General features: G+C 47.0%; 1 protein-coding gene across 1 annotated transcript; it reads left to right on the plus strand.

The window, feature by feature from the left end:
• Positions 1–4727: 4727 nt before the first annotated feature.
• On the plus strand, positions 4728–9845 carry LOC142259274 (uncharacterized). Its single transcript, XM_075331752.1, has 3 exons — positions 4728–4742; positions 4789–4873; positions 7723–9845. Exons 1-3 carry the CDS (start codon positions 4728–4730, stop codon positions 9333–9335), a joined length of 1713 nt encoding a protein of 570 aa, XP_075187867.1. The 3' UTR covers positions 9336–9845.
• The last annotated feature ends 1928 nt before the right edge of the window (positions 9846–11773 follow it).

An 11773-nucleotide genomic window follows, 5' to 3' on the forward strand; every position in this document is an offset into this window, starting at 1 on the left:
GCTGCACAGACATCACTGTGGGGGGGCTGCACAGACATCACTGTGGGGGGGCTGCACAGACATCACTGTGGGGGGGCTGCACAGACATCACTGTGGGGGGGCTGCACAGACATCACTGTGGGGGGGCTGCACAGACATCACTGTGGGGGGGCTGCACAGACATCACTGTGGGGGGGCTGCACAGACGACTGGGGGGGGCTGCACACACGACTGGGGGGGCTGCACACACGACTGGGGGGGCTGCACACACGACGGGGGGGGCTGCACACACGACGGGGGGGGCTGCACACACGACGGGGGGGGCTGCACACACGACGGGGGGGGCTGCACACACGACTGGGGGGGGCTGCACACACGACTGGGGGGGGCTGCACACACGACTGGGGGGGGCTGCACACACGACTGGGGGGGGCTGCACACACGACTGGGGGGGGCTGCACACACGACTGGGGGGGGCTGCACACACGACTGGGGGGGGCTGCACACACGACTGGGGGGGGCTGCACACACGACTGGGGGGGGCTGCACACACGACTGGGGGGGGCTGCACACACGACTGGGGGGGGCTGCACACACGACTGGGGGGGTGCACACACGACTGGGGGGGTGCACACACGACTGGGGGGGTGCACACACGACTGGGGGGGTGCACACACGACTGGGGGGGTGCACACACGACTGGGGGGGGTGCACACAGGACTGGGGGGGTGCACACAGGACTGGGGGGGGTGCACACAGGACTGGGGGGGGTGCACACAGGACTGGGGGGGGTGCACACAGGACTGGGGGGGTGCACACAGGACTGGGGGGGTGCACACAGGACTGGGGGGGGTGCACACAGGACTGGGGGGGGTGCACACAGGACTGGGGGAGGGTGCACACAGGACTGGGGGAGGGTGCACACAGGACTGGGGGGGGTGCACACAGGACTGGGGGGGGTGCACACAGGACTGGGGGGGGGGTGCACACAGGACTGGGGGGGTGCACACAGGACTGGGGGGGTGCACACAGGACTGGGGGGTGCACACAGGACTGGGGGGTGCACACAGGACTGGGTGATGGGCTGCACATAGGATTGTGTGGGGGTGCACACAGGACATTGGGGGGCTGCACACAGGACTGGGGGAGGGGTGCACACAGGATTGGGGGGGTGCAAACAGGACTACTGGGTGATGGGCTGCACACAGGACATTGGGGGGCTGCACACAGGACTGGGGGAGGGGTGCACACAGGACATTGGGGGCCACACTGCGCTGAGAGTTTCATGCAACTCTGGGGGAGAGGGTTTACAGAACTGGTGTGGGGAGGCACAAAGCATTGGGCAGGGCACATAGCAGCAGAGGGTCGGCGCTGGACTCACAGCAGCATTGCACTCACATCACCGGAGTGCAGGAGCCGGACACACTGCATCAGAAGGAGAAGGCAGGCACTGATCTCCGGAGGGCAGGGGGCGGACACACAAGGCAGGAAGCTGAGGCTGCTGTAGACCCGCCCACAATTGGCACTGGCCGACGGGAGAACACATTGCAGCACAAACAGCAATGTGTGGATTTAAAGGGCCGGCGGCAGCAAGACCGCAGTGACAGCACCAGCACTGCCTCCCCCGGGAATGTGCCCGGGGGCCACATAAAAGGTCATGGCGGGCCGCATGCGGCCCGCGGGCCGGAGGTTCCCCACCCCTGCTCTATAGATATGTAGGTAGATAAACAGTCAAATATAATCAACATGTATCTCGCCTCCTGGCTCCTCCAGTATGTTTCCTACCTTTCTCTGGATGGTCAGCGATTATCAGCGATGTACATCTCGGGGGGATCCTCCAGCTCGTCTGTTCTGTACTTGTCGCCATTGCTCCCTTGGTGGTAAGGGTGTGGGACCTCCCGGAGTTGGCCAATCTGGCAGGCTGATCATAGGCAGTCCAAAAGTCCCTAAGAAATTAGGAAGATCTCCCAAGGACCGGAGGACTGCCGACTTCCCATTCTTCTTGGCTAGGAGTTGGAAAGGATATCCCCAGCGATATGGAATATCTTTATCTTTAAGGGACTGGAGTAGTGGTCTTAAGGCCTTACGTAGTTGTAGTGTTCTCCGTGATAGGTCTGGCAGGACAATCAAGGGTGTCCCTTTATATGTACCCGCTCCTTTCTCTCTGCATCTTTGTAGTATGGCCTCCTTTTCTTTATAGAAGTGGACCCGACATATCACATCTCTTGGTCTGGCCGCGTCAGGGGATTTGGGACCCAGGGATCTGTGCATGCGGTCCAGTTCTGTGTGTTGTTCTGGATCACGTTGGAGGAGACGGGTGAAGAATTTTTGTGCCCATTCGTCCAGCTGTGATGGTTCCACTGCCTCTGTGAGGCCTCTAATCCTTAAGTTATTACGGCGATGCCGGTTCTCGATATCATCTAAATGGGTCAAAATGTCCTGTATCTGGGCTGTGTGCTCTGATAGGACTTGTTGATGTGATTCTATATTGGAAAATATCTGTTCCTGCACCTCTTCTGTAGCTGCTACACGCTGGCCAATTTGTTTGATCTCTGATTGTATAGCAGCCATGTCCTGCTTGTGGGATTCCCTTAGTTTCCCCAGCAAAGAGTCCATTTCCTGCCTGGTTGGAATTGATCTGATATGTGCTTTCCAATCCCAATCTTCCTCTTGTACCTGTGACTGGTCTGGTTTATTCTTGTCTCCTTTGTTTCTGCTGGTGGAGGTATTTGAATTGGAGGGTCTTTGTTCTTTAGGTGATGTATGTTGTTGTGGTGGTTTTATTACAGGCTCCTCTCCGGGTGCTGCAGGCCTGCTTCCCATAGCTGCTTCCCATAGCTGCTGGAGTTTGTTGTAATATTGGGCTGGAGCCTTGCTCTGCCTGTAACTCCCCTGGAGATCGTTGTTGTGTCTGGGGCAAGGGGTTATCAGTATTCCCCTCTGTGGTGCCCAGCTTTAATGTGTCTGCATTTAGAGCTGTGCTGGCTGCCAGCACGTGTGGGGGCAGTGAGGTCGCTCCTCTGCATGTTTGCTGAGTGTTATCTCCTGTCTCAGTATCTGCCGGCGCCATCTTGGAGAGAGCAGCAGTGTCAGGCTGAGAGGCTGCAGCCCCAAAAAAGCGGCCGATATCAGCACCTTCTCCCTCCTGGATCTGTGTGCTCGTTGCCCGTCCTCTCCTGCGCGCCATTACCGTCCTGGATCCCGGTTAGTGCCTGTGTTATTGGAGTTCTGCCGTGGGTCTGTGGGAGCTCCTTCTTTCTGTGTCTTAACACTCCATCGGCTAGCTCCGCCCCCCCCCAAGAGATTTTTTTTTTTTAATTTGATCCTGGAGATTGCTGCTTGGAAAACATTTTTTGGTGTCTTCCTATTGATCATCTCCCTTTTTATTCATTTCTCTTCCATCCCTCTTTTTTACCACTTGTTTGGGAATGCAGTTTCTTTTTCCTTTTGTGTCATTATCATAAAGAAGGACTAGTGTTCCTCCAGCCCTGCTCACTAGACACGGTTGTGGTTAGGGTAAGACACGTGATTGTCACACGACGTGAAAGAACCTGTCTTGGGACATCGGGGAGCTCAGGGTTGCTCAGAGTAAGTGACAGGGTTTATCCTTCCTGTTCTTCTCTAGAAGCAGTGGTTCCCACCCCATCTTTCTCATGATGCACCGCTCAGCCTCTTGGTGGAACTCATTGGTAACTGGTGCCTACTGTCAGCAAACTCCAACCTCAGAGGCTCTGGTGATGACTGGGTGGGCACTTAATCATGCCCCTCTGGATAAGCCTGGTTCAGGACACAGTGAGGCTACGTCCCTTCTCCTCAACCTATTAGCATGACAGGTCTACATGTAATTCTTCAAATGACATGATTCAGATGAAACCCCCTAAAGATCCATTCACTGTAATGAGTCAGCAGAGTTAGTCTGGACTCCTCATGGCAGTGCGGCAATCATCCCTATCTAGTGAACGGTTATCTCCAAAAATTGTATTATTACACTGGATTCTTTATGATGTTACATCGTCATCTTCTCCCCATTCAGGTCCTTACAATATTGGATCCTCTCAGTGGAGATCTTCTATATAAGAGAATTCTCCTGATTGCCCCATCAAGGATGGATATGGACAGGGACAAGATGGCGGAGAGGATATTACACCTCACCCTAGAGATCCTCTTCCGGATTACTGGAGAGGTGAGAGATTCTGATGACGTCACATTACATCATTCTTATCTATGGGAATAACAGATGGACAGAACTGGAGAGGTGAGGACTCTGGAAATGTCTGGAGTGAGATTTATTACTGTGTCTCTCCATAACCAGGATTACACAGTAGTGAAGAAGACCTCTAGTGAGCGCTGTCAGGCCCCTGTGTCTGAGGGATGGGGAAGACCCCTGAGCCCAATCACGGGGCCTCTACCTCACCCCCCGATACATGAGGACATCAATGACCAGAAGATCCTAGAACTCACCTACAAGATGATTGAGCTGCTGACTGGAGAGGTGACACTGCTGGGAATGCTGGGACATTATACAGTTACGCTATGAAGGGATCGGGGGTGACGGTATCATTGTATGTGTCAGGTTTCTATAAGGTGTCAGGACGTCACCGTCTATTTCTCCATGGAGGAGTGGGAGTATTTAGAAGGACACAAAGATCTGTACAAGGACGTCATGATGGAGGATCCCCAGCCCCTCACATCACCAGGTAATAGACAGGACTAAATACACACGGCCTATAATTATCTGTATGTAAGGAATGAATTCAGCCCCTGTATGTGTCTCCTCCAGTTCTATCCAGTAAGAGGACAACACCAGAGAGATGTCCCCGTCCTCTTCTCCCACAGGACTGTAAACAAGAAGATCCCGATGTTCCTCAGGATGTGTTTCCTCCAGCTCTACCCAGTAAGAGATATCTACTCATGTACTTTCTGCACTAATTTTGTGTTTACATTTTTAGACTTTCTGCTCTGGATTTTTTTTCAGCTGTATTTTCTTTGCTTATAGTGTCTTCTCTATGTTGTTATGAAGGCAACTTAAACACCTGCAGAGGGTTCATGAATACCCTGTTTCCCTGAAAATAAGACCTACACCGAAAATAAGCCCTAACATGATTTTATGGGATTTTTCGAGAATGTTTGAAATATAAGCCCTACTCCAAGAATAAGCCCTAGTTACAGTCAGGAGTTGGGAGGAATCAAACTGCTCAAGTTCTGAGGAACCCTACTCTCTTTTTGACTCCATCAGTTGTATTCTAAGGTTGATTGTTTAAGGACATTTGATGATTTCAAAGTCATGTGACATGATGTTACCAAAGGTCTCTTAATTGCAGGAGTCTAAATGAACTGAACAGGACACAGGCTGGCATGCCGGACTGGTATTAGGGGAAAGGGAGAGCAAACTGAACAATTTCACAGGGCCCCCATAATCCTAGTGGCCCCAGTGTTTATATGCCAATTATAGGACTGCTTAAGGACCTTTTTTACATCACATCATGTGACCAAAGGCTGGTGTGTGTGTTCACGCCAATTTTAACCAGCTTTGCCAAAATGGGCAGAGCTTGGCCAGAACAAGGGTGTGATGCCACCGCTTCTCTAATTCATAACAAACTGCAATGTTTCCTATGCCAGAAATCTCACTCCAGTCCCTGGCATCATTTTTCAGTGTATATCATTGGTCTTGATGAATTTGAACCCTAATGTTTATCTGTACAGGCTGCAAGACCCTGCTACCTGCTTTGGTTACAAAGCCTAATGCGGGCTTTACACGAGACAATATATCGTGCGATATGTCGTCGGGGTCACGGTTTTCGTGACGCACATCCGGCATAGCGCACGACGGCGTCTCGTGTGACACCTCCGAGCGACGCAGTATCACTCACAAATCGTGAGTCGTGTACTCATCGTTAACTTTCATAATATCGTTTATTTTCATGGGTGCAGGTTGTTCATCGTTTCTGTGGCATCACACGTTGCTCCGTGTGACACCACGGGAACGATGAACACAGCTTACCTGCGTCCCATGGCACCCGCCGGCTTAATGGAAGGAAGGAGGTGGGCGGGATGTTTACATCTTGCTCATCTCCACCCATCCGCTTCTATTGGCCGGCTGCCGTATGACGTCGCTGTGACGCCGAAAGTCCCTCCCACTTCAGGAAGTGGACGTTCGTGGCCCACAGCGAGGTCGTCCGGAAGGTAAGTGCGTGTGATGGGGGTTAAACGAGTTTGTGCGCCACGGGCAGCGATTTGCCCATTACGCAAAAACAACGGGGGCAGGTACGATCGCTCGTGCTATCGCACGATAGATCGACTGGTGTAAAGCAGGCTTTAGGATAGGCTATCAGCATTACAGTCCCAGACAACCCTGTTGAGTTTTCAGCATCTGTCTTTATTTTATTTTCGTCTTCGAAAAAAAACGCTTTGAAATTGTCTATGTTGTGGATCAATGTTTCAAGGAGATGTTTGCAGGTTTTGCCAACTGTCATGGCAGCGTCAGGATCTGTTGAAATGATAGACTCTGGTACTTTGCATGTTAATTTCTCTGCTGTCTGTGAGCAGCGTAGGGAGACGCAGGCATCAAACCTCAGGCTTGGGCAGGCAAGTAAGAGTTATTCTCTGCTGGGCTGCTTGTTAATGTCTGTGATCACATGCTGTAGAGGAGAAAGTATTGTTTGCTCCCGTTCTGTATATGCTGGCTGGACTATTTCATTAATGCCAGCTATCGTTTACCTATACTGATCTGGTGAGGTGTTGTGATCCAGATTTATGGGTGTTTTTTGTGCATTATTACTGTGAGCTGTTGTGGTGTTAACCCTTGTTGTCATTCTTGTTGCTGCCTTCCTGCTCTTGCTTTTCTCCTTAGCCTCTCACTGTTTATTTTTGTGAGTTTGCAATGATTCCCGTCTGTCTTAATCTGTATTTCCATCATAATCCTGCCCCTTCCTTCCCTTGGGGATTACAGATTAGATCTAGTCAGGAGACTAGTAATGCACGAGACTCCGGCATCTCCATCTTCAGGGCTAATCCAAATGTTAGGAATAGCTTGAGGTCCCCTAGTGTGAGGGACAGTATAGGAGCCCCCTATCCCTCATTATCCTGCAGTCACATTGTGACAATCAATCAGATTATTTACTGTAGCACATTCCAGAGAACTGGTGCTAGGAATGTGAGAGCCGAATTAACAAAGATGTAACTCTTAAGGCCGCTTTACACACAACGATATCGCTAGTGATCTCATTAGCGACGTGACACGCCCAGATCGTTGCTACGATTTGCCGCGATCGCTCATAAGTCATTTTGTAGCTGTCACACGTACCCATCTCACAAACGACATTACATCGTTCAGTGAGATATTGTTTGACCAAGGCGGTCATGTGGATGTTGTTCGTCGTTGGCAGGGTATCAAACGTAACAATATGTCTGCTGCGTTCCAAACAACGGACAATATTTTGAAACTGAACGTCGTGTCAACGATCAACGATTTTCGCTATTTTTAAGATCGTTCAGAGTCGCACGTAGGTGTCACACGCAACGACGTCATTAAAGACGACGGAAGTGCGTCACGAAAACCGTGATCCCGACTACATATTGTCAGATAAATCGTAGCGTGTAAAGGGGCCTTTAGATCTCGATATTGGACAACAGATTCAGAATAAATTTTTCCCTAATTTAATTTCTGATGTTATGGTTTAAAAAAATTAAATGTACTTTCAAGATAATATCATTAAAAATTAATAACTTTGTGTTTATTTTTAGCAGATGACTGTATTGGGATTTCAGATGGATCTCTAATATCTTCAGAATTTATAACAGATGATGAAAGTATCCCACATGATACATATGAAGAGCATGCTGTTGTCCCAGATATACCTTCAGTCCCTCCTAGGAAATCTCTATCATCTGATCTTTTCAAACAAGTCCAAAATTTCGATTTATCACAGAATTGTAAGCAAAATAAAAGTTACAGAAGGGATGTGGAATACGAAACTGCTCATACAAGGGAGAAACCATTTTCATGTTCAAAATGTGGGAAATGTTTTACCAGTAAATCAAATCTTGTTGTGCATCAAAGATCTCACACAGGTGAGAAGCCATTTTCATGTTCAGAGTGTGGGAAATGTTTTACCAGGAAATCACATCTTAATATCCATGAAAAAACTCACACAGGTGAGAAGCCATTTTCATGTTCAGAGTGTGGGAAATGTTTTACCAGGAAATCACATCTTGTTGAGCATCAAAGATCTCACACAGGGGAGAAGCCATTTTCATGTCAAGAATGTGGGAAATGTTTTATTCAGAAATCATACCTTGTTATACATCAGAAACTTCACACAGGGGAGAAACCATTTTCATGTTCAGAGTGTGGGAAATGTTTTATTCGGAAATCACATCTTGTTGAGCATCAAAGATCTCACACAGGAGAGAAGCCATTTTCATGTTTAGAATGTGGGAAATATTTTATTCAGAAATCAAATCTTGTTGTGCATCAAAGATCTCACACAGGTGAGAAGCCATTTTCATGTTCAGAGTGTGGGAAATGTTTTACCAGGAAATCACATGTTGTTGAGCATCAAAAATCTCACACAGGGGAGAAGCCATTTTCATGTCAAGAATGTGGGAAATGTTTTATTCAGAAATCATACCTTGTTATACATCAGAAACTTCACACAGGGGAGAAACCATTTTCATGTTCAGAGTGTGGGAAATGTTTTATTTGGAAATCACATCTTGTTGAGCATCAAAGATCTCACACAGGAGAGAAGCCATTTTCATGTTTAGAATGTGGGAAATGTTTTATTTGGAAATCAGACTTTGTTAGACATCAGAAACTTCACACAGGGGTGAAACCATTTTCATGTTCAGAGTGTGGGAAATGTTTTAGTCGGAAATTAGACCTTGTTGAGCATCAAAGATCTCACATAGGAGAGAAGCCATTTTCATGTTTAGAATGTGGGAAATGTTTTATTCAGAAATCAGGTCTTGTTCTGCATCAAAGATCTCACACAGGGGAGAAGCCATTTTCATGTTCAGAATGTGGGAAATGTTTTATTCAGAAATCAGTTCTTGTTGTGCATCAAAGATCTCACACAGGGGAGAAGCCATTTTTATGTTCAGAATGTGGGAAATGTTTTATTCAGAAATCAGATCTTGTTGTGCATCAAAGATCTCACACAGGGGAGAAGCCATTTTCATGTTCAAAATGTGGGAAATATTTTATTCGGAAAGAACATCTTGTTAGTCATCAAAGATCTCACACAAGAGAGAAGCCATTTTCATGTTCAGAATGTGGGCAATGTTTTACTAGTAAATCAGGTCTTGTTAAACATGTGAAGAAGCCGCACAGGAAGGGAACCTTTTTCATGTTATGAATAATTGAAATGTTTAACTGGTAAATCAAGTTTTGCCGACCATCAGAAAACCAACAGAGCGGACCAGCCATTCTTGCTTTCAGAATTTGCCAAATGGTTTTAAGACTAATCAGATCCTGTTGTCTGATGAGTCACACAGGAGAAGCCATCATGATGTACTATAATTTAAAGGGTTTTATAAAATAAAATTGGCTACAATTGCTCAAGTAAGGATTTGTGAGGAAAAGAACATTTTATTTATTTTTAAACTTATTGTATTTTTTGGACCATAAGACACATCTAGGTTTTGAAGGAGGACTATAGGGAAAAAGATTGACACAAAAAATGTGGTCATCACGCACTGTTATGGGGGGGGGGGGGATCTGCTGCTGACACTGTTACTGGGATAAAATCCCCTAATTCTGTACAGATGTCACCCATCCTGGGCCCCATGCCCCTTACACCTTACAGGTACTGTTGATGTGTCTCCCATCCTTGTGTATACTGTATATCCATCCTGGTATATACAGTGCTGGCCAAAAGTATTGGCACCCATGCAATTCTGTCAGATAATACTCAATTTCTTCTTTAAAATGATTGCAATCACAAATTCTTTGGTATTATCTTGTGTTTTTTCATTGCAAGCAAAATAAATGAAAAGAGAATGAAACAAAAATCAAATCATTGATCATTTCACACAAAACTCCCAAAATGGGCCAGACAAAAGTATTGGCACCCTTAGCCTAATACTTGGTTGCACAACCTTTAGCCAAAATAACTGCGAACAACTGCTTCCGGTAACCATCAATGAGTTTCTTACAATGCTCTGCTGGAATTTTAGACCATTCTTCTTTGGCAACCTGCTCCAGGTCCCTGAGATGTGAAGGGTGTCTTCTCCAAACTGCCATTTTGAGATCTCTCCACAGGTGTTCTATGGGATTCAGGTCTGGACTCATTGCTGGCCACTTTAGTAGTCTCCAGTGCTTTCTATCAAACCATTTTCTAGTGCTTTTTGAAGTGTGTTTTGGGTCATTGTCCTGCTGGAAGACCCATGACCTCTGAGGAAGACCCAGCTTTCTCACACTGGGCCCTACATTATGCTGCAAAATTTGTTGGTAGTCTTCAGACTTCATAATGCCATGCACACGGTCAAGCAGTCCAGTGCCAGAGGCAGCAAGGCAGCCCCAAAACTCCAGCCTGGCTTTTTTATGTCTCTGGGTAAGAAGTGGGGTCTTCCTGGGTATCCTACCATACAGTCCCTTTTCATTCAGACGCCGACGGATAGTACAGGTTGACACTGTTGTACCCTCGGACTGCAGGGCAGCTTGAACTTGTTTGGATGTTAGTCGAGGTTCTTTATCCAACATCCGCACAATCTTGCGTTGAAGTCTCTCGTCAATTTTTCTTTTCCTTCCACATCTACGGAGGTTAGCCACAGGGTCATGGGCTTTAAACTTCTTGATGACACTGTGCACCGTAGACACAGGAACTTTCAGGTCTTTGTAGATGGACTTGTAGCCTTGAGATTGCTCATGCTTCCTCACAATTTGGATTCTCAGGTCTTCAGACAGTTCTTTGGTCTTCTTTCTTTTCGCCATGCTCAATGTGGTACACACAAGGAAACAGGACAGAGGTTGAGTCAACTTTAATCCATGTCAACTGGCTGCAAGTGTGATTTAGTTATTGCCAACACCTGTTAGGTGCCACATGTAAGTTACAGGTGCTGTTAATTACACAAATTAGAGAAGCATCACATGATTTTTCAAACAGTGCCAATACTTTTGTCCACCCCCTTTTTTATGTTTAGTGTGGAGTTATATCCAATTTGGCTTTATGACAATTTTTTTTTTGTTTTTCATTGAAGACAAATTAAATGAAGATAACAATACCAAAGAATTTGTGATTGCAATCATTTTCAAGAAGAAACTGAGTATTATCTGACAGAATTGCAGGGGTGCCATTACTTTTGGCCAGCACTGTATGTTGCCCATATTTATCCCATCCTGGTATATATGATTCTTGTCCTAGTATATATGTCCCCATTCTTGTATATATAGCCCTCATCATGGGTCCATGCTGATATATATTTCCCCATCACGCTGCACACATAAGAAAAGATTATACAATACTCCCCATCCCTCCACTCTCCTGGTGCACAGTGTTCTCATCTGATGCTGGCAAGTGACTTCAGCATGTAAGCGGAGAAGCACATGACATTACTGCCATGTGCCCGCAGTTACACGCAGACGTACGTGTTAGAGAATAGTCAGCCATAATATGCTGAGCAGCCATGTTGTATCTAACAGCCATCTTGGGAAGACTTCAGCAAACTAACTTTGCAGCTAATGAGATTCATTGGCTAGAGTTCTCCCCCCAGAGAGAACATCCGTGTAATTAGCAAGTATAAGATAAGGTCCACAAAAGGTTAAATCGAATAGAAGAATACAGTCATATGAAAA

Source organism: Anomaloglossus baeobatrachus, assembly GCF_048569485.1.
Source record: "Anomaloglossus baeobatrachus isolate aAnoBae1 chromosome 5 unlocalized genomic scaffold, aAnoBae1.hap1 SUPER_5_unloc_5, whole genome shotgun sequence".
NCBI lineage: Eukaryota > Metazoa > Chordata > Amphibia > Anura > Aromobatidae > Anomaloglossus > Anomaloglossus baeobatrachus.

Excerpts from the sequence above, each read along its gene's own strand:
- LOC142259274 (XM_075331752.1), top strand. Across the intron at positions 4,874-7,722 it reads GTTTCCTCCAGCTCTACCCA|CAGATGACTGTATTGGGATT; the intron begins GTAAGAGATATC and ends GTTTATTTTTAG.